This window comes from Vigna unguiculata, chromosome 2 (assembly GCF_004118075.2).
Source record: "Vigna unguiculata cultivar IT97K-499-35 chromosome 2, ASM411807v1, whole genome shotgun sequence".
NCBI classification, from domain to species: domain Eukaryota; kingdom Viridiplantae; phylum Streptophyta; class Magnoliopsida; order Fabales; family Fabaceae; genus Vigna; species Vigna unguiculata.
The window spans coordinates 16,495,237-16,519,146 of record NC_040280.1 but is presented as its reverse complement, the minus strand read 5'-3'; the positions used below and the strand labels follow the sequence as shown (position 1 = coordinate 16,519,146).

At 34.8% G+C, this 23,910-nt stretch overlaps 1 protein-coding gene across 1 annotated transcript; it reads left to right on the top strand.

Annotated features, from left to right (window-relative positions):
• The first annotated feature begins 16,087 nt into the window (after positions 1 to 16,087).
• On the top strand, positions 16,088 to 19,133 carry LOC114172968. The gene is made up of 5 exons (XM_028057137.1): positions 16,088 to 16,457; positions 17,449 to 17,542; positions 18,173 to 18,210; positions 18,299 to 18,434; positions 18,589 to 19,133. The coding sequence occupies exons 1-5, from the start codon at positions 16,128 to 16,130 to the stop codon at positions 18,999 to 19,001; spliced, it is 1,011 nt and encodes a 336-aa protein (XP_027912938.1). The 5' UTR covers positions 16,088 to 16,127; the 3' UTR covers positions 19,002 to 19,133.
• Positions 19,134 to 23,910: the final 4,777 nt, after the last annotated feature.

The following is a 23,910-nucleotide window of genomic DNA, read 5'->3' as shown; positions in this document are numbered from 1 at the left end:
TTGACTTTTTATAACTCAAAATTTCTTATAGTTCTCACAAAAAAGAAAGAACTTGATTTTGTTTTAGAATTCATATATGTTAGAGCAAAACTTAAGCAATATATGATTTTGATTAAGTGCTTAATACAAAAAGCTTAAAACGTGAAAAAAATGTGTTTGATGAATGATGTACAAATCATGTAAAAAAATGAGAGTGTTCCGTTTTACAAATGATAAAGCACTAATAAGATATTCCACTAAGTGTTTATTGATAAATGCATACAAACATTAAGTTAATGTAACATAAAAAATATTCTTGGAACTTAATTTTTGTGTTGGAGGAGATGTGTTCACCATTTGTTGCCAAGACGCACCAAATACAAGTTTCATTGAAATATTTATTGGAAATCGAGCTAAAGTTGTTTTGTTCACTAATTATCTTTACATGTATATATTTCAACTATTGTCCAATTGTTTGTCCAATATGGTGCGTGTTTCTACCATGATTTGGAGTAAAAAGTTGTGCAATTAGGAAAACAAGTACTACTCAAGGATATTGTGTGAAAAGAAGAGAAATTAATGTTCATGGATCACATTTAATACTTCTCAACTATTAAGCTTGATAAATGATAAAAGAGTTTAAAACTACTCAACGACTAGAACATATATCGTAACGATTATTTTTTAAAAGCACTTATTTAAAAGATACTTCTCAAAAGTACTTATTTAAAAGATACTTCTCAAAGAAGAAGCAATCAAGAATGTCCATTTGTTTACGGTGCTGAAACTTTGTCAATTTTTTAGTGTCATAAAACTTTGGAAGAACATTGTTTCTGTTATTTAACAAACTATTGGAGAGAACTTAACCTTTTAAACATTGAAAGATATCATCCTGAACGAAACTTGTGATTTGTTGATTACATAGACATTTTATTTATCTTAAACTGTAAATGGCTTGTTGAAAAAAAAAATACTTAGATTAAATTGAGTGACTTATTATTAAGAGAATATTCGTTAGGGTTAGTTAAGGGTGACTTTAATCCGAAAGAATGCTTAAATTTTTAGACAAAAACGATTAAGTATTAAATAGTACTTTATAGAGTCAACTATAAGTAACTACAATATAAAAATAATACTTATATGTACTTCAGAACAACAATATGTTTAGTGAAACTTGATTAATTTGTAAAAAATTAGACTTAATTTGCGTTGTAAAAGAAACCAATGTAAAAATATTGAATTATTTCTCCCTTAACCTATCATATTGCACATTACATCGGATAAACTAACTATAAGATGATGAAGTTTTTAAAATTCAGTTTGTAAAAAGCTGTCATATTTTGTGACCTATATAAATCTATTTCATCTTATTACATATAACTAAATAATACTTCCGTAAAGTTGCTTAAAACATAATTCAACCTCCCTTTTCGTATTTTTCTTTTTTTTCACAATATATGTTAGATAAAAAATAAATAGTCCTATATGATTTGTATCATGTGCTTAATCCAACAAAGTCTAATTTTATTATTAAAATTATATATATAATTTATTTATTATATGTGTGAATATTATTTTTTAAAAAAATAACATGTTATATTTTCAGATATTTTTTAATAATATGATTAATAAATTAAAATAATTTTTTTAATAATAATTAACAAAAAAATTAAATAAAAGAATATTTGTCTGATATGAAAAAAATAAAATGAAAAACTAAAAGTGAAACTCTGGTCCTTCTAACAACTTTGTATAAGCAAAAGAAATAAATAAAAAAAAACCAAAATTCGTGTGTTCAAAGCATGACTGCCTACTTCAATCGTATTTACAAAGTACGATTTAAGCATTTTTGTAATTTTAAAAGTGTTACACCTCAAAACAGATGAAATAGAGAGATATAATTTTTTGTAATTTTTTAAAGTTCTGTATCTCAAAACAGTTGAAATTGAGAGGTACAAAGTTTTTGTAATTTATATTCTTTAAATTATTTTCATTTCAGTTAAAAGACACATTTAAAATGTCAAATTCATATATTTTAAAAATAAAAAAATAAATTAATCTAAACTTTTAAAGATAAAGTAATTTTAATTTTAACTTAAAGTTAAAATTAAAACTAAAAATATATTTAATCTTCTAAGAAATTACAAAACGAAGTAAAAGAATAAATAAGTTTAATTCCAAAAACAGCTTAAAAGAATCCAAGGTGAAGTCCTGAGCTGTGCTTTGAACACATTATTTTAATCTTTTTATTTCTTTTACTTATAAGAAAGTCATAAAACGACACAAAACTTCACTTTTTTAGTTTTGTTTTTTTTTTTTGCGTTTCAGATAAATATATACTTTTATTTTAAAAATTTGTTGATTACTTAACTAATAAATTAAAATTTAAATATTAAAATATTATCATATTTATTTTTAGATATTATTAGAAATTTTTAATTTTAATTTATTATTCTAATTGCTATGTTGTCATATTTTTTAAAACTAATATTCACACATATGTGTGCATAATTTTAATAATAAATTATATATGTGATATATATAATTTTAATAATAAAATTATCCAAAAATTTCAAAATTAAAAGAAAATACTTTATATGAAATTAAGTAAAATATAATAAATTTTAAAGAGTAAACAACATTAAAAATGTAACAACACAAATTAACAAACTAAATCACCGTTACATAATTAAAAACAACATATGGTAAAAGAATATAAATATATATATATATATATATATATATATATATATATAATGCATTTAAAATCCTCCACGAACTTGTCTATATTTTATAAAAAATGTTTAAATACATAATTGTCTCTATTTTCGTCATTTTTATTTAATTTAGTCTCTATTTTCGTTTTGTAATTAATTTGATTTTCATTTTTGTAAAATTTTGATTAATTAAGTCCTTTTAGCAAATGACGTTAAAATTCTTAACAACATAGTGATTAGGGATGTCAACGGGGCATGTAGGATATAGATAGTAGCTCCCTGTTAGGACTTTGGCAAGTGTACCAAGTCGCGCAAGTAATAATCGGTAAGACCGGGATATCGTTTCCCAAGAGACTCGTGTATACTAAATAATTGTGTAATTAGTGACTAATTTAAACTAATGAATAAATTCATGATTTGGGTTTTTATATGCAAAAAAGTAAATATTTCATAAACAATTAAAATTGAACTTGAATATTTGAAGACTCTAGAAAATGGTAAAGGCTAGAAATGCAATGGATTGATATTGTTGGAGTTAGACTTCACCTACTTCACTCTCATGTATATTAAGCAATAAAACTCTTCTCCATTAATTACTAATGTCAACCCACAAGTTTACTCAAACTCTAATTCCTTAGTTGAATGAGCCTAGGTTTCCTTATTTAGAGTCAATTCCTTGAATCCCTAAATAAACAAACCCGCTTTACAAATTAGGGTTTAAGACAACTAATGGGTCAAGTTCCATTCCTAGATACAAGTTCCATTAGGTATCTTGTTCCAATTCAAGGTTTCAAGAGATATTTTCCAATACCTAATGACCCAAATATCATGCAATGAATGGGTAAAACAAAGCAAGCTTTAAATGCATAAACAAAGATACTAGAAATAAATGGAAGAAGCATATATATATTCAACCCATTTGAAAATACATAAGAGTTCAGTGGCTACATCTAACCCCAACAAAAATGGGTTTAGCTCTCCATTGTCATGGAGAGCTCAAGCTTACAAAGTGGAAATGGAAGAGGAAGGAGACACAAAGAGGAAGATGGAGCTGTTCCCACAAGCCCTAGCAGACCTCCAAGCGCTCCAAGACGTGTTGTTCGAGCTCCCAAGTGTCCAAGATAGGTTTCCCCTCACGAAAACAGAAGAAAAAAGCTAACTTGCCACATCAGCGAAAACGGGCGCCTGGCGGAAGGGTCTCACCGCCAGGCGCTAGCCATCAAACAGTGGGCAAATTCCTCATCTACCGCCCGGCGGTGGCCAGGTGCCGCCAGGCGGTGACCAGCAGTGACGCCTGGCTGGCGCTTGTTTGGCACCTGGCATTGGCGGCCTGTTGCACCTGGCGCTGTATTTCTGTCGCCGGGCGCTTCCTGTTAATATTTTTGCTCTTCTCCTTACTATTCCGGGTCACTCATTTATCTGGACTTTTGGAGCAAAGCTTCCGATCTACAAAAAGGATACAAAAAAAAAATGGGGATTAATGGTATGTTTGGATCAATGCAACTCACAATGTATTTATTTACAAAAGTAAGGTAAAATTGAGGATTAAGTAGGTTAAAAGCTTTGGAAGAGATGATTTTGCTAATGAAATATAGCTTGGATAATGGTAAAAATTAACATTATCAACTCCCTCAAACTTAAAACCTTGCTTGTCCTCAAGCAAAAAGGTAACTTGGCCTAGATGAACAACACAATTGCAATGATCTAGCAAATCAAGAAAACATATGTCAATTGTGCTTGCTCTTATTTGAAAGATTGTGTAGCACATGTGTTTCATTAGCAAGGCAAACTAAAGCTATGGTGTTCACAAAACAAAAATATCACAAGTGCATGCAAGAGTTTATAAGGGATCAACAATCATGGCAAAATGTTTCCTTGATCAATGGGAACCACTTCTCACAAGAACATGTGTTTCACTCAAGCCCACTAGTGTATGGATATAAACAACATTCTCTCTACTATCACAATGTCACACAATTTAACTTTGCTTTTTGTTCAAAATGGTTAAAACCTTCACAAGCATGCTATCATCACAAGGTCTTTTATGGCTTGTATCGTGGCTAGGCTAAGAAGGAAATTTGGTTTTTCAGGCTAACAAAAGTACCTTGAGCTAAGAGAGCAACTAATCAAATCATGAACGCATTTTTCTCCCTTCTCTATTGAACAAATGAAACCAATTCCCAACTTGCTTGCACCAATTTACTTTTCTTTTCTTTTCTTTTCTTTTCTTCTTCTATTTTTTTTTTTTTTGAATGAACCAAAAAATTTACAAATTTTCTCATGCTCCCTTGTATTAGCAATAATTCCCCCAAACTTGAACCATACTCATGACTAACAATCATTTGCTCTCTCAAGCTCAAAGTAAGGTAGTCAATATCTTCACTATGCTCAAGGTTCAAGGAATGACACATATTATCTTTAAGGCTCAAAGAAGACTCAAAGGATTTGCACAAGAAATCAATTTAAAAAGGATTGGCTCAATTATGTAAAGAAAAAGAAAGATGTCCTTGATCACCTGTAGCATGCAAGTAAATGAATAGCAAATGAACTCAAGCAAAGTCAATTATGAGTCCACAGTGATAACATTCACACAATTCAACTCTAGGGCACAACCTCTCACAGGGTATTTGGGTTCCACAATTGTCAACATATGCCAAAATCATTGATCACAATTAAACTCAAGCATCACAATATCAAAATGAGAACAACCACAAGCTCATGCTCACAAGCCAATTCAACATCATTTCATAAAAAACACAAAAGATGATCATGAAAAGTACTAATTCAATGCAAAAGATTAGTTCACCACAACCAAGTTACAAAGTTCTACACTAAGCTAAAAAGTTCAATACTATCAAAAGAAAGTTAAAAAAAACTGAAATCTAAAAGCATAAAATAAATCAGGACTATCAACAAAACAAGTCCTGCAAAAAGTGAATCACTCTCTCCAAGTGCTCAGGCGTCATCCTCGCCCTCTCCGTTTAGATCCTCCTCCTCATCCTCTGCAGCAGTTGAGGCTCCACCTCCCCCAGTAGTAGTGGCCTGGGCCCCAGGCCAAGCAACAATGGCAGCAAATTCCTCAGCTGATGGGGTGTGCAGCTCAGGAATAGTTAGGGAGATGCCCCTAAGCATGTCAGCATTGGCCATCCCCATCCGGTATAAGGCTTGCATCTGGGTTCCAAGAGCTGAAGGTGGTCGAGCTTGGCCTCCAAAGCCTGCAACTGCATGTCAATGGTGGGTGTTGCCTCGGGCTCGGGCTCAGGCTCAGGCTCTGCCTGTGGCTGATGGCGCCTCCTGGGTCTGGGAGCAACTGAGCAGAACCTCTGAAAATATGAAAAGACCAGGTCCTGCGTTGCTTTCTCCAACGGGGGTACAGAAATATCCACCCCTGCCAGGCTGCAAAGATGGGTGATGAGAGAGGGATGGCCAAGAGCGGCCTTGCCAGCGGCGTTGGCACACCGGTGGATCTCATTTGCAATAAATTGCCCTACATCCATCACCCGCCCTGTCAGGATAGTGTATAAAATGGTGGCGCGTCCCTCCGTAAGATCAGACACATGGGAGCACGGGGAGATGTTGGCGTGCACAAATGCTGACCAGAAGCGGGCCAATGGGTGAAGGGAACCTCTCTGAATCGTACCCCTGTGAAATCCTTCACCCGCCAAGCAGAGTGCTTGGATAAGCTCTCCAGGCGCCACGCCCTCATCATCCAACACTGAAAACTGGCACTCCACATCATCAGCCAGCTGGGTGCCCAAAAAGTCATTGATCGTGTCAGCATCAAAGGGCACCCTTTTCCCCCGCACATAACTGAGAAAGGTGGGGGCTGCTGAGGTGGTAACCTTGGCGTTAGTATAGAATTCCTTCACCAAGGTTACACTAAAAGTGCTAGGATAGCTACCCAGCCTTTCCCAACCACGCCTGATCAACTCCAGCTGAAATTCGTTGACCTCCCCGGGCTTAAAAATCACTTTCCTCTCTGCCACCAACTTTCGTTGCATGACCACTTGGAAGCGGTCCTCATTATCCTTTGTGAGGAAGTAATGAGAGTAAATTCTCTCCTTTCGCTTTTGCCCTTTTGAAGGGTTGCCAACGGTGGTCTTCATTCTTTTGGGATTTGAGGAGGATGTCATCTGCAAAATAAACATTGGTACAAGGAGGCAATTTAAAGTTAGCATTGGAGTGAGAGATTCAATCAAAAAGAGAGTTAATTGCATCTAAAGACTAAACTAGAGCAACAAAATGTCAAGTCATTCAGATGCAAAAACCATTGTAGCATTGGTGCCTCACAACCCAAGCTACAATCACATGAAAATCAAAGAAAGAGGCAAAAACAGGGGCCACCGCCTGGCCACTCCAAAACTGTCGCCAGGCGCCAGCTTGCAGAAGCGAGCACTGCTGGGCGCTACCGCCTGGCGGTAAAACAGGCCAAAATGGCCACCGCCAGGCGGCACAAAACAAAACAGCCAGAATTTTTGAAAATTTCAGCACAAAATAGCAAAGAAACAACATCACAATGGCAGCCCACACAACAAACACGAGTTTTTAAACACAAAACAACAGTGATAACGAGATTCAAAGCAAAGAAACTCTAATCTAGTGAAACAAAACGAGATTATTAAGTAACAAACATCAAACATTCTAAAAACATGAGAAAAACACAAGAAGAAGACATTACTTGAGTGTATGCAAGCGTGAGTGTTGCAAGAAGTGTTGGTTGGATGAGAGTGAAGAGTGGTTGGTGCGTGGAAAGGGCAATTGCGAGAGTAGGGCTGGAGCGGCGCCTGGCGATGGTGTGGCAGCAGTGTGAGTGAAAGTGGTTAGGGTACGAGAATGGGTTCAATTGGGGCTAGGATTTTAGAATTAGGAAAGGAATTGGGAATTAGAGAGTGAGATAGAGAGTTAGGGTTTTGCAAGGTGAGAGTGTGAGGGTAGCGGCGCCAGGCGTGAGTGGAAATTAAGGTGACGGGTTGGGCCAGTTGAAAAACATGTTAAAAAGGCCCAACAGCGCTGATGCAGTGGTACCGCCTGGCGGGAGGTCACGAGCCGCCAAGCGGCGTATCAGTAAAATGCCTCTGCACCAGTTTTTCTGGTGTGGCGCCAGGCGGGAGCTAGGGAGCCGCCAGGCGGCTGGGTTCTGCAGTGCATCCAGGGGTTAATTTTTTAGGTGGCGCCTGGCGGGAGGAAGTGAACCGCCAGGCGATTACTGCAGTCTTGCAATTTTTTTGTGTTTTTGGGTTATTGTTGGGTTGGCATTGACTCTATTGTGCTCCCACCAACCTTTCACTCTTGCACACATACTTTTTCAGGCTTTTCAACTTCAAACCAAGCATTCACAATCAAGCAAAACATTCAATTCACATAAGCACATGCACACTCAACTTAAAACACAAATTCACTACACAAGCTATGCTACTACTATTCTCACCAACAACCAATTTTAAACTACCACATTCTATGATGCACAAAAGTTGAACACAATCACCTGCTATCACATCTTAAAACTAACTATGCATGAAGACTATGCTTCCACAAATTCAGAAATGCATGCAACAAAATTAGCACAAAGTTCAAACATCAATTCAAACACAACAATCTATGCTAACACACTTCACACATGCATAAAAACACAAAGCTATCTTAAAAACGAAAATTAAAAGCTAGAATGAGTTTAGAGCACTGGGTTGCCTCCCAGGAAGCGCTTATTTAACGTCACGAGCCTGACGGATAAGGCGCTTAAGATTGGTTGGTGCTTTTGGTGTGCTCCTTCCCAACCTCACTCCTATACAACTTCAATTGAGCAATAATCACCAATTTAGTCCTTCTAGAATAAGGAGCTTCAATTTCAATTCTTCCATCAACTTTGATGTCTATAATAACCCATAGCCTTGCCCAATTTGACTTGAATCTTCTAGGAGAAATCTTCAAATGTTCCTTTCTCATCACAATTGGTTGGCCAGGTCTAAGTCCATTAGTCCCCATCAAAGAGTGGTGGTGAACTAGAGCATCATCTTTCTCTTCCCTCTCTTCATTCACTTTTGCAGAGAAACAATTTGAGCACTTTCCAAGCAACTTAGAAGCTTGCCATGGTCTACTAGTCACAGATAAGACTTCATTGATGGCCTTAAGACTAGTTTCTTCATCAGTTGATTCTTGCACCACTTCAAAAACGTTGAAATTCACTTCCTCATCTTGGTCCTTCAATTTCAGCGTTCCCTCATCCACATTGATGACAACCTTGGCTGTCTTCATGAATGGCCTCCCAAGAATGAGTGGTACCCCTTCATCTTTCTCCATTTCCATCACCACAAAATCAGCCGGGAACTTGAGCTTATCTATTTGCACCACCACATCTTCCACCATGCCATAAGGGTATTTGATGGAGCTATCTGCTAGTTGCAAGGTCATCCTTGTTGGCTTGGCTTCGAGACCACCAATCTTTCTAAGCATAGATAGGGGCATCAAATTAATGCTAGCCCCTAAGTCAACAAGAGCTTTCCCCATATCTTGATTTCCAATGGTGCAAGGGATGGTGAAGCTACCCGGATCCTTGAATTTTGGAGGAAGATTTTTCTGAATAATGGCACTACAATTCCCTTGCACTTCAATGGTTTCCTCTTTTATGTATTTCTTCTTTTTGCCAAGGAACTCCTTCATGAATTTTGAATAAGAGGGTATTTGTTGCAGTGCCTCGGAAAACGGGATCTTGATCTCAAGTTGTTTGAATATGTCCTTAAACCGAGCTAATTGTCTCTCTTTCTCTTTTCTTGAAGGATTTTGAGGATAGGGAAGGGGTTTCACAACAACTTTCTCTTTTTGTCTTTTCTCTTTATCCTTATCTTCACTTTTATTTTTTTCTTCTTCCACAACAATCTCTTCATCAACTTCTTCCTTTTGAATCTCTTCTTCATTCTTTCTCTTTTCTCTAGCCTCCACCTTTTCTTTAGAACCTAGTCCAACCTCCTTTCTTCTTCTAGTGAAGATGGCCTTACATTGTTCTTTGAGGTTGGCTTCGGTGTTGGCGGAAAAAGAACTTCATCGTTGATCAGCCAATTGCTTGGCTAATTGCCCCACTTGCACCTCCAAGTTTTTTATTGATGCATCAGTGTTCTTTTGATTTTGAATTGACATCTGCAAGAACTGTTGCATCATGTCCTCAAGCTTTGAGGTTCTGTCAGTCAAAGAGGGATGTTGGTAAGTTTGTTGATATGGGGGCCTATTGGAAGGTCCTGCTTGGCTCATGTTTTGATGAGGTTTCCATCCTTGATTATAGTTCCCTGGTCGGCCTTGATTGCCCATATAACTAACTTCCTCTTAAGATGTGCTTGGCATAGCACATTACCCATTGGTATGGTTTCCTCCACATAACTCACAACTTTGCACTTGTTGGAGTTGAGCTACAGAGGCATTTTGAAGCTCTTGAGGAAGTTGTGACAATTTCTTCATCAGGGTCTCCAGCTGCTGAGTCATAATCTTGTTTTGAGCCAATAGAGCATCTTGAGATTGAAGCTCTAGAATACCCTTCTTTTGAGAATGGGCTCTCTCAGTATAGGCTTCATTATCATTAGCTGCCATATTCTCTATTAACTCATAAGCTTCCTCTGGCGTCTTCCACTTGATACTCCCACCGGCAGAGGCATCTAACATCAACTTTGACTGGGACTTAAGACCTGCCAAGAAAAGAGTAAGCTGTGTAGGTTGATCAAACCCATGAATGGGGGTCTTCCTCAGCAGTCCCTTGAATCTATCCCATGCTTGGCCCAATGACTCATCCATATCTTGTTGAAATGCCGAGATTTCCTGTTTTCCCTTATTAACCTTGGACTGGGGAAAATATTTGCTCAAGAACTTTGCAACCACATCATCCTAGTTAGTGAGGCTGTTTTCAGGAAAGGAATTCAACCAGGCTTTTACAGGTCCTGCTAGTGAGAACGGGAAGAGACTCAAGCGTATGGCTTCATCAGGAACTTGATGGATCTTCACAGTATTGCATATCTCCAAGAATGTGGCCAGATGAGTGTAGGGATTCTCATGAGACAGGCCATTGAACTGATTACTCTGCACAAGATGAATAAGAGCTGGCTTCATCTCCATGTTGGTGGCATTAACAGTTGGCCTAGCAATACTGTTGAAGTTAATATGGCTTGTGAACGCTGCATAATCTTCCAAAGTGCGTCTTTCACGACCTCTATCATCACCATGAGGATTGTCTGCCATTTCTTCTTCTGGAAAAGGATAAGGATTCTGAGAAGTAGATGAAAGAGTGTCTGAATCAGAAGAGTGATGGGCAACTTGTTGTGCTTGAGCTCGTCTTCTCCTTATGGCACTATTGTTTCTACGGGCAGTTTTCTCTATCTCGGGATAAACAAGGAGTGGTTCTGAAGATGCAGTCCTCCTTGTACGGATCCTACCCTACATAAACTATAGAGCAACAACAAAAACAAGCTCGAACTACAAGTTAGCCCAAAAATAATGTGCGTATATAAGTAAACAAAAACAGTAAATATGCACAAAAGAATTTAAGTCTACATAAGTCAAAAATCACACAAAAGTCTAGTATTAGACACGGGTCCCCAGCAACGGCACCAAAAACTTGTTAGGACTTTGGCAAGTGTACCAAGTCGCGCAAGTAGTAACCGGTAAGACCGGGATATCGTTTCCCAAGAGACTCGTGTATACTAAATAATTGTGTAATTAGTGACTAATGTAAACTAATGAATAAATTCATGATTTGGGTTTTTATATGCAAGAAAGTAAATATTTCATAAACAATTAAAATTGAACTTGGATATTTGAAGACTCTAGAAAATGGTAAAGGCTAGAAATGCAATGGATTGATATTGTTGGAGTTAGACTTCACCTACTTCACTCTCATGTATATTAAGCAATAAAACTCTTCTCCATTAATTACTAATGTCAACCCACAAGTTTACTCAAACTCTAATTCCTTAGTTGAATGAGCCTAGGTTTCCTTATTTAGAGTCAATTCCTTGAATCCCTAAATAAACAAACCCGTTTTACAAATTAGGGTTTAAGACAACTAATGGGTCAAGTTCCATTCCTAGATACAAGTTCCATTAGGTATCTTGTTCCAATTCAAGGTTTCAAGAGATATTTTCCAATACCTAATGACCCAAATATCATGCAATGAATGGGTAAAACAAAGCAAGCTTTAAATGCATAAACAAAGATACTAGAAATAAATGGAAGAAGCATATATATATTCAACCCATTCGAAAATACATAAGAGTTCAGTGGCTACATCTAACCCCAACAAAAATGGGTTTAGCTCTCCATTGTCATGGAGAGCTCAAGCTTACAAAGTGGAAATGGAAGAGGAAGGAGACACAAAGAGGAAGATGGAGCTGTTCCCACAAGCCCTAGCAGACCTCCAAGCGCTCCAAGACGTGTTGTTCGAGCTCCCAAGTGTCCAAGATAGGTTTCCCCTCGCGAAAACAGAAGAAAAAAGCTAACTTGCCACATCAGCGAAAACGGGTGCCTGGCGGAAGGGTCTCACCGCCAGGCGCTAGCCATCAAACAGTGGGCAAATTCCTCATCTACCGCCCGGCGGTGGCCAGGTGCCGCCAGGCGGTGACCAGCAGTGACGCCTGGCTGGCGCTTGTTTGGCACCTAGCGCTGGCGGCCTGTTGCGCCTGGCGCTGTATTTCTGTCGGCGGGCGCTTCCTGTTAATATTTTTGCTCTTCTCCTTGCTATTCCGGGTCACTCATTTATCTGGACTTTTGGAGCAAAGCTTCCAATCTACAAAAAGGATACAAAAAAAATGGGGATTAATGGTATATTTGGATCAATGCAACTCACAATGTATTTATTTACAAAAGTAAGGTAAAATTGAGGATTAAGTAGGTTAAAAGCTTTGGAAGAGATGATTTTGCTAATGAAATATAGCTTGGATAATGGTAAAAATTAACATTATCACTCCCCGTACCCTACCCACTGAATAAATATCTGTTTCGTACTCGTACCCATATCCGTTGGGTATCCATTATGCGGGTACCCGTCTATTTTTTTTATACCTGCGGGTATCACGAGTACCCGTGGATATTTACAAAATTATTTAAAAAACAAATATTTAATCATAAATTGAAATAAAATAAAATAAAATACATCACTGTCATAAATTTTAAATAAAGTTCAAATAAACTCAAGTTCATACAAGTCCAAATAATTATAAAAGTAAATACAAAATGATGTTCAACACAATGGAAATTCTTTAATTAGTGCTTTGATCAACAAGCTCACTTTCTCCAATTGATTCCTGAAAAATAAACAAAATAAACAAATAATAAACCTCAATTGTCACGTGTCTATTCTTATTTTGATTCCATCATTTGATAACAAGCATACCATAAACGTCATTGTCTATATAGGATTTGATGTATATGCCCAAAGGAAAGAGAAGAATGTCAAGGGGTGTACATGGAAAAAGACACCGTACCTATACTTGAAGCTAGAAGAATAAATACAAGACAAGATATGCAGCTTATAAAAAATTAGGTAAGAATGTTTTTTACTAATACATATATATATAAGAGTATTTTTGTGAATTAAAGTTTGGCGGGTACGAGTATCAACGGGTACGGATACTATGATCCTCGTGCCCGTCCCGTTAACATGCGAGTATCAAAAATACACGTACCTGCGGGTAGCGGGTATCCATTTTTAATATTCGTTTCCTACCTGTTGCGAGTTTTATCCGTGGATACCCGTGAGTACGAACGTTTTTGACATCCCTAACCGTGACAACCTGGCACTATTTGTGTGAGTTGGATTTTTTTTTATGTGGCCTATTATTTATTTGTATCTACTTTTAGGTTTAATACTTTGGAAAAGAAAAAAAAATCCATAAAGCTTGAAAAGTGAAAAACACAAAAAGGTTAACTTCTATGGTTTTGTTCAAAGGTTCTTGAAAGGGGTAACTTCAGTTGTTTTTAAAAGTGTAAAAATAGGTTTCTACAAAAGTCCATGTTGAAATTTGCTTAGTGTGATTCAGATTGGGCTGATTGTCCTTTGACTAGAAAATCTCTTACTAGTTAGTTTATTCTTCTTGGTAATTCACCCATCTCATGGAAAACTAAAAAGCAACACACCTTGTCTCGTTCTTCCGTTAAAGTAGAACTATTGCTACCAGTCATGTGCTTTATCATGCTTAACTAGTAGATATCTTCACCAAGGCTTTAGGGAAGACTCAATTTGAATGTGCTCTTTCCAAGTTGGGCATTTGTAACCATATACCCAACTTGAGGGGGAGGGGGTAATGAGATATCCCTTAATAATTGTTGATACTCCATAATATTCTCCATAAATATTCTAATATTCTTTGTTATTATAATTGATTTTGTTACCACAATTATAACTGTGACAATTTGTACAAATTATATTTAGGAATGATTTAAATGTAATTAGCATAGATTGAGATAACTAGTTATTTAATCTTTATGTGTATATATTGTGGTTGGAACAACAACAAAAGAAACAAGAATTACGTTGCCAATTCTTCTTTAAATTGAGACGATCATTTCTCTAAACTATCCTTAGTAATGACTAAAATAATACAAACTAAAGAAGAATGATTCTATGAAGTAAATAAAAATTTACTCTTTTGAAATATGGTCGATTTAAAAGTCTCTTAGTTCTTCTATTACTCTATGTAAAAGTTGATATAAGGTGAAGGTAAGTTAGAGAGAAGAGAGAAGAAACTTTCACTTCTGGTAAAGAAAGAATGGAAAGCATGACCATTGTGTGCAAGTAGGGGTTACAAAAAACATTATTTTTAATTAATTAATTAAATTATTAAAACTATCTCAAAATGAAAAATGTATATATACGGAGAAGTTGACAGTAGAGAATACGACTTTTATATATATATATATATATATATATATAATCTTGATAAGAAAGTTTGAAGAGACCACTCAAAATTTATATATTTAATCAATATAAAAAAATATAATTTAGTATTGACATCTCTTTGTATGTTTCTCCTTACAAAAATGATAATTTTGAAATTGTATTAGATATGAAACTCATTTTAAATAAACTCTCTAATTTCATCTCTTTCACTCATGGGATATTTTCATATTTAAGAACGTAAGTTTCAAAGGATCAAAGGATTCTCTAATTCAACAATTGGATCCTTATTATCATGCGTTTGTGTTTGAAAATATGTGAATAAGTAAATTTGTATTGTTTTCATCTTCGTCGTGAATAAGTACATTGGTATTTTTCCTTTTATCACTCTAAAATAAATGAACAAATATATTGTTTTATTCTTCACCAATGTACCTATTTTAAAAAAATAAGACTACAACATAATTTATAAAAATCTAATCGAAAATTGAGAAACATACTTATAATCAAGTCATGTTTAAAAAAAAGTTATGAAAAAACCTATAATACATAACTTTTCCTTCTATGTTCATAAAAAAATATATAGAAAAACTCATGAGATAAAAAAAATATTAAATATCAAACTAATATTTCATTATCAAGATACAATAGAGTTACCTTTTTTATCTTTAAGAATGAAAGAGAATTGATAAAAAAATGAAAGCAGAAAAAATGAATTTGTGTCTAACTTTCTATTTTTTTTTTCAAAAACAAAAGATCTTATGCAATAGTAAAAGATGAATACAATACAACGATGAGAGAGAACAAATAAAATATTTCAATAAATTTTATTTACTTCTATTATTTTAATTTTATATTTTATTATTTATTAATACTAAATATTATATTTTATAAAAGAAATAAAATTTTATCTAAAAAATTTAACATATATTTAGAAAAAAAGTTAAAAATTTGGGGGCCATGGCCTCCTACAATCCTATGAAGATCCACTCTCTCTCCCTCTCTCTCTATATATAACAGGATTTATGTAAAGAAAAGAACAATTAATTTCATTAAAATACATCTAACTATAAGATTCTTATTTTAATTTCGACAAATAATTTGTTATTAAATTGCAATGTCGTGCTGTTGATTTGGGAATAAGGTTTGAGTCTCATTCATGAAAATTCAATGAGAAGGGACGTATTTGTGAATTGAACTCTCCTTTGTCCATCAAAGTATAAACTTTCCCTTTTCAGAAATGAATCAAATGTAAAAACTTAAATATTTAATTAAGTTTTTAATTTTTTTATTCTTTTTAATTAAATTTCTATTTACTAATTATTTACAATTCCTGTTATTTATTTATTTTTAAAACTCAATAATCTAATTATCATTTTTTTGATCATCATGTCATTGAAAATTGAATAAAATAAAAAATATTAATACAAATTTATTTTAACTTCGGATAATAGGAATTGATATCTTTACACAATAATAAAAATAGTAAAATACAACGTGGCGTCCACTCTATAAAGGGTGAACAGTGGAGCGAAACACTGAATGCCCAAGCCTCTGAAGCTATGTCGACAACCACAGCGACGTCGTCTTCACCGTTCCTGCGCCCATTCCTTTCACTCAAACCCTTGCCTTCAAAATCTTCACTCCATCTTCCCAAATTGCTCAACCGAAGACCGCTTCACCTTGCTGTCAACTCCACCCGTTGCTTTTCCCCTGCCGTTATCAAAGCCAAACGCGGCGTTTCGGGAACTCAATTGTGCTTTTCTAGTCGCCGGAAACCTATACTCTCTTCGGAAGAGGGTGAAGACAATCTCAGAAAAGTGCTTCAAATTACGCTTTGGGTTGCCGGAGGTGTCTACATTCTATGGCTCTTCCTGCTTCCTTATGCCCCTGTACGTACCCTTTTTACCTTTTTCAAATTTTCAATTTGCCATGAGGGGGATGTTTATAAACTTAAATTGATTTTGGTCTTCATTGATTCCTAAGTGCGTCTTAAGATAACCACTCAAATTGATTCTCACCTCTAAAATGGACCCAAAAATTGAAAAACTGGAAGTAACTTGTTACTTTAACTTTCAACATGAAATTGGAATCTAATATGAAATAATTGAATATTGGAACAGGGATTAAATAATTTGAAAATTTTCTAGTACTACCTCTGTTTCCGTTCTCATTTATAAGGAAACAAGAGTTAACTTTGTATTGATTAAAGAAAGCAAACTAGTCTCTTAATTTTGTTCTTAAAATACCCTTTTTGCTACATATTATGATGGTAAAACCAAAAGTTAAATATTTATTATTATGATCTTTTAAGAAAAGCATCATTAAAGGTAAAAGTAGTTAACATTTGCTTATAGTTTCTAATAAGAAAAGTGTGATTTTTTTTTTTTTTTTGTATTAAAATGTGAACGAAGCTAGTATATTAGAACATCTGCCATGAATTGCTATTTGGATTTAAACAATTTTTTTTGCACTGTAGTAAAGATTGCCATGGATGTTTGTTTGTTAATGATTTATGATTGACCGACCATTCGATGGTAAGTTTGTTACAGTGAGAATCCATGAAAAATTAACTTCTTACGTTTTGTTTCTAGATATAAGATAATAATAAGAAACTGTTAAAGTAAATGTGATTACTCTGAAGGGAGCCGGTACTACAAAACATTTGTTCCTTTTGTGGTGCCGCTTGTAATTTAAAATGATTGTAGAAAGTTGTTTCCATAGCTTTGGGAACAAAACTTTCTCCTTTGCTTCTTCCTTTGCCTTGGCAATTTGGAACATTTTGAATAGTTATGTTGTATATAATTTTTTTTTTTCTATTTGTTAATATTGTATAGAATTGATTAAAGTTTGAAATCTCAAAGACTCCTCGTATTGTGACAGGGAGATCCTGTATGGGCCATAAGTTCTGACACATGGAACTCTCTTGTGGGTCTTTCTCTAAATTTCTTTTTCATATTGCCTTTCATGAACTTTGGTACGTACCCTATTGCTCATTGTACCTAGGTAACAAATAATGTCTGAGTTGATTCCTTTTATTTTTCATAATGGAGATTCTTTAATTTGGATGAATTTACAAGCATTACAATGACAAATGAGAATAACCGACGACGTTCTCATATTTACATTTTTCCATTATATTGGTGAATAAACTGTATTTTGGTCAATTTTTATACATAAACGAGAAGAAACTTGTTTCAAAAGATTCATTTTGAGTCCTTTCATCTTTTTATATATGAAAATTTACGTTTGAAACCTATATTGCCATGTAGTATGGATAATTCCCGTTATGTGCCTCCAGATACCCAGCAGAAAACTATTGTATATATACAGTCTTATCCTGTATTTAGGTTCTTGGGGAAGTGATTGCTAATTGTTTCTATCGTGTTTCTAGTTTTTCGACAAGAAAAGAAAAGAAAGCAAAAGATTTTGAATCCATTACTGCACTGAAACAAGCTATTTTATTCACAAACAGATCTGAAGCTTGATCTGCTCCTTTTAAGAATAACATGGACTATATACTGCTTTTTGTGTATTTTTTGAAGAAAACTATAATGGTTATCTTTGCACTTCAATGATTTCCACATTGACCATTTTGGCAGAGTAGTTGGAATTCGTCTGATTGATGCGCCAGTTCTTCATCCTGTAAGTGTCATTGCTCAAAGTAATCGGCACCAAATACAACCATTTGATGTAACAATCTCCCTAATTTTGGATCATTTTCTTACTTCAGATGGCCGAAGGACTCTTCAATTTTGTGATTGGCTGGACGTTTATGTTTGCCCCATTGCTGTTCACAGATAAAAAGAAAGATAGATATAAAGGGTCTCTAGATGTCCTCTGGGGCCTGCAAATGTTCCTGACAAACAGTATGTCTGACAAACCTCTCTTGCTTGACAAGTCTTTTTGATTAGCTCCAATAGAACAGCAATGTTCCTTTATCCGAAACAGATGAATGATTTAATTTCAACTTATTCTTCCTTTAGATGTTATGTAATTACATTACCTTTCTTATGATGCCAGCATTTCTGATCCCATACATGGCTATCCGCTTGAATGATCCTGTTGATGAGACTGCTCCAAGAAAACTTTCACAATTTGGGTCGGTGATGGCAAATGGTGCTCCAATTGTTGGAGTGGTTGGTGGGTGTGCATGTCTTGTATCTCTATTGTGGACTCTTTATGGGCGAATGGATGCAAATTTTGGGGGCATATCAGATAGATGGGACTACTTGGTGGGTTATCTTGGATCAGAAAGGCTGGCTTATGCCTTCATATGGGACATATGTCTTTACATGATTTTCCAGCCTTGGTTGATTGGTGACAACCTCCAGAATGTCCAAGAAAACAAGGTTGCTGTAGTAAAGTATCTTAGGTATGTTCCCGTGATTGGCTTAATAGCTTATCTTTTATGCTTGGAGCCCAAAGAGGCATGATAACTGTGCTAGGTTGATTAGTTTATTTTGTACTTAAAAAAACTCAGTTAAAATAATCTCTTGCACATTTTGAAAAAAAATGATTTTTTGAATTTAAATTAACTGATCCATACAATTATCAATTCCTAAGTATGGTTACTTTGTCAGTTGTCTTTCAGATCCATTACAAATTGTTGCAGAAGTAGTTTGCTTCAGGCTATCAGAGTTGTTTGTGGGCTCTCATATTATTACTTCCATGTCTTTAACATTGGTCTTGGCTTTTACTTAAAAAAAAAAGGCTTAATTAAGACAGGGTCTTTAAAATTTGAATATTTTCATAAATTTGAATAATTTTAATTGAGTTCCTGTTAAAATTTTCATTCTATTGAGTACTTAAATATTTTTTATTTTCATTTTCGTCCAAGTGTTCTGTGCTTCATTTTTTCTTTAAAGGGGATAGTGTGACTGTTATTTCTGTCTTCTCGTCTCGATCTCATTGAACAACTCCTTTCGTGTTTTTTCAATCTCCTACAATTCTCGGTCAACTCGTTTCTTGTCTACCCAATACCGAGAATTGGAGGAGATTAAAGGAAGAAGACACAAGTTGATTAGCAAGTTGGAGTTTAGAAGATAGAAATAAGGGTCATATCATCAAATGGTAGGATATTTAAATGAAAATAAAAAAAGTATTTTGAGTATTCAATAGAACAAAATTTTTTAATAACGACTGTATTGAATACCCAGAAACTTAACTATACCGAAAAAGGTATCCAAATGCTTCGAATGTTTACAGAAAAAATCTAGTGTTCTCATCCAATTATTGTTTCTCCTCAAATGTATTCTCATACCAAAACTAAAATACCTATTGTAGAAACAATGTGATTTGGGATGAAATTGTTTTAGTATGCTAAAAGAAATCTCAAAACGTACAACTCTTCAGTCATATAAAATGATTCCATAAATCTAGCTAAGAAAAATCAATTAGAGTGTAAAGTATGTGCAACAAACACAACACTAACACTTGAAAATTCAACGGATAACACGAGGCTAATCAAAGCTTAACTCATTACATCCATGGTGGTCGAAAACATCAATTTTTCTCTCTTGTATCAATATAAGTCAGGTCTAAGATAGGCAACTTGTTTGGAAGATATAACAACCATATGTTAATATTCCCTTTATAGATGCTCTGTGATTGAGTATGCTTGTATGCTATTTGCATATAATTAACATGTAGTTAAGCTTAATATTGAGATATTAAGTGAGTTTAGAATCAATAAATCTTAATGGACTTAATTGTCTTTAATGGATTTTTACTTATTTTAATGTGTCAATTTATGGGTTGGTCTATTTAAAAATGTGTAAACTCAAATTTTGTAATCCAGTCCGAATGGTTAAGTGAATAAACTTATGTAAGGAGTCTTAATATACAACTATTATTAAGATTGTATCTAATATATTTTCATGATTTAAATAAAATGTATATAGTTTAAAAGCAACATAAATTTATTTTAATATTTGAAAATAATTTTAATTTTGACTAATATTAAGAACATTATAGAAAATACAAATAATAATAATAATAATAATAATAATTTATATTTATATTTGGTTAAATCATTCTAGATGTCCTCATTTTTTTAGCGAAATATCAAGTAGGTCTCCCATTTTTATTTGACTCAATTGAGTTCCTATTTTGGAAAATTTGTTGCAATCAGGTCTTTCTGTACATCAATGGTGTTAACTATGTGTCACATGTCAGCACGTGGTTTTTTTAATTTTTTTTTTAATTTTTTTGTATTTTAAAATTTTTCTTTTATAATTTTTTTTAAAAAAATTGAAATTGCTAGACATTGTGCCATGTGACAGAGACAGTGTGATGTGGCAGTGTCATGTGTCACTATTGGATGTAAAAAGTCTCAATTGGTTCCTATTTTGTTTAGAATTGAATCAATTTCATTCCTATATCAAATTTAATTTTTATATAAATTTTACAATAGTATTTTTATTATAATTGATATTTTAACAAAATTAAGTTTATTTAAATGCATATTTTGCACTGATATTTATTTAAATTTTGTTTTAAATATTTATATATCTATAATTTATAGATAAATGTTAGAATTGCTTTAAAAATAAAAACTTTATAAATTAAAATATAAAATTTTAAATCAATTTTATAACAGTTTAAAATAAATATATTTATTTAAAATTTTACAATTCAATTTATATATGTTATTTTTAAACCAATTCTAACATTTGTCTATAAATTATTGATATATAAATATTTGAAACAATATTTAAGTAAAGTTCAATGCAAAATATACATTTAAATAAACTTAATTTTGTTAAAAATATCAATTATAATAAAAATACCATTGTAAAATTTATATAAAAATTAAATTTGATATAGGGTTGAAATTGATTCAGTTTTAAAAAATTGGAAGCAAATTGAGACAAAATAACAAATATATGGACTACATTGAGACGTTTCACAATCAATAGTGACACATGATACAATGTCAAATAGACACGTGACAATTTTTTTTAAAATTATAAAAAAAAAAATTTTAAAAATAAAAAAAACCACGTGCTGACACATAGAAGTTATCTTAGCGTAGTCTCGAAGTTTAAACACCACTCCTTACAATCCAAGGCACACCACGATGCCAAAACGAACCAGATACACATATTCAACAGCAATAAAATTGGGAAATGTAAAGATAACAAATAATATATGGGCCGTGGTCCTAAAGGAAAGTCCAGAGTGGACAAATCTAGCCCAGATGGCTAAGCAGCAAAGTCACCATTTCCCTATTGACCGCAAGTACCTCTCGTATCTGCTCACATCAATAAATTGATGATCATCACAAAAGGAGAAGAACCACATACAAGATAATCAAACAAGCAAAAGGGTAAGCTAGAGCGAAAAAGATTTCATCAATGCAGTCAGAAATACTTTCACAGTTCCAAATACATATATCAACCAAGCATGTTATGACCTTTCAATCAATACACTAAGACTCGACTTGACTCATCCGGATTACATATAATCTGGTCGGATTCAGCAGACGCTTGCACTTGTGGTGGATACCTCTGTTCACCCCCGAGCTTCTCACCCCCGAGCTATGTGTTACAATGAATCAATCTCCCACACACAAGGTTAGCCCTTAATGAGTTTCGGGCCTCCTGCTACTCTCATCACAAGAGTTAGTCCGCTCTAAGTGAGACTAACTGACTCCTTAGAGTGTCAAAATGCGATCCTTACCTTGAATCCTTACCAAGTCATATAGATGGGGCACCATCATGGACACCCACTAATAGGGGCCATGGAATTACGTACTGACCACTGAAGCACGACCTTGGAATCTTACCTAGAGATTCTAAGGAATTACGCACTAACACAAACTAAGCATACTCAATCAATAAATTAATAATTATCATGCACAGAACTCTCATGCCAATCTTCATAACCAAATTCCTCATTCTCATTCAATGTTGAATACCATTCCAACTCATCCATCCCTAACCATAAATATAGCATTTCACCTCATGCCATTACCGTGCCATTTTGATACCAACCATCTCATGTTCATTACATGCCAAGTATTATTCAAGTCCATCATTCATAACTCATACACCCTCCCACTCATGCATACTCATTTCCCTCATGCCATCATATAATAGTCCAATCAAATACAGGCCAAACATCCAAGAACAGGAAGAACACCAATCTAAAACGCACTCTTGCCCAACTCCTCGCTCAGGCTGAAGGGTCTCGCCCAGGCGAGAGAGACTCTCGCTTAGGCGAGCTCCCTTCATCCCAATCGCCTAGATGATCCAATACGCATGTCCGTAACAAGTCCTCAATTGACTGGATCATCCTCTCAGACTGGCCATCAGTCTGAGGATGATAAGATGAGCTCATGGTGAGCTTGCTACCCATAGCACTCTGTAGCGTCTGCCAGAATCGGGAAGTGAAACGCGGATCTCTATCGGATACTATACTTGAAGGTACTCCATGCAATCTTACAATCTCCTTGATGTACAACTGAGCCAACTTGGCCATAGGCATCTTCAAGTTCATCGCCAAGAAATGAGCACCCTTGGTCAATCAATCCACTATCACCCAGATGGTGTCATGCCCTCTAAAAGTTCGTGGCAAATGGGTCACAAAGTCTATTGAGATGTTGTCCCATTTCCACACTGGTATCTCCAAGGGCTGTAAGATCCCACCGGGTCTCTAGTGCTCTACTTTCGCCTTCTGACATGTCAGACAGGCGGATACAAACTGTGCCACATCTTTCTTCATCCCTTGCCACCAGAAGTTTTCCTTGAGATCCTGGTACATCTTAGTCATGCCGGATGTAAACTAAGACGACTCTTATGCCCTTCCTCAAGGATTAACTTCTTCACCTCCACGTTGTCGGGTACACATACTCTGCCTTGAAATCTCAGTATGCCATCACTATCCAAAGCAAAATCTCTAGTCTCCTCCGACCCAAGCTGTTCTTTGATCTTGTTCAAACTTACATCCAATAACTGCCTCTCCCTAACCGAGCTCAAGAAGTCACTAGATATAGTCAGGGTACTACATCTAATGAACTTATACCCTAACTCCACCTATAGCTTCATATCTCGGAATTTCTCGAGTAGTTCCACTTCCTTAATCATAAGATGGGCAGTATGTACAATCTTCCTACTCAATGCATCAACCACTACATTCGCCTTTCCCGGATGATATAGCAGCTCAAAATCATAGTCCTTTAGGAACTTCATCCACCTTCTCTGCCTCATGTTTAGCTCCTTCAGATCAAACATATACTTAAGGCTTTTGTGGTCGCTGAACACTCGAAACTGTGCACCATAAAGATAGTGCCTCCAGATCTTCAAGGCAAAAGCTATGGTCGCTAACTCCAAGTCATGAGTG

Excerpts from the sequence above, each read along its gene's own strand:
- LOC114172968 (XM_028057137.1), top strand. The coding sequence starts at position 16,128 with ATGTCGACAACCACAGCGACGTCGTCTTCACCGTTCCTGCGCCCATTC. Across the intron at positions 16,458-17,448 it reads TCCTGCTTCCTTATGCCCCT|GGAGATCCTGTATGGGCCAT; the intron begins GTACGTACCCTT and ends GTATTGTGACAG. Across the intron at positions 18,435-18,588 it reads GCAAATGTTCCTGACAAACA|CATTTCTGATCCCATACATG; the intron begins GTATGTCTGACA and ends TTATGATGCCAG.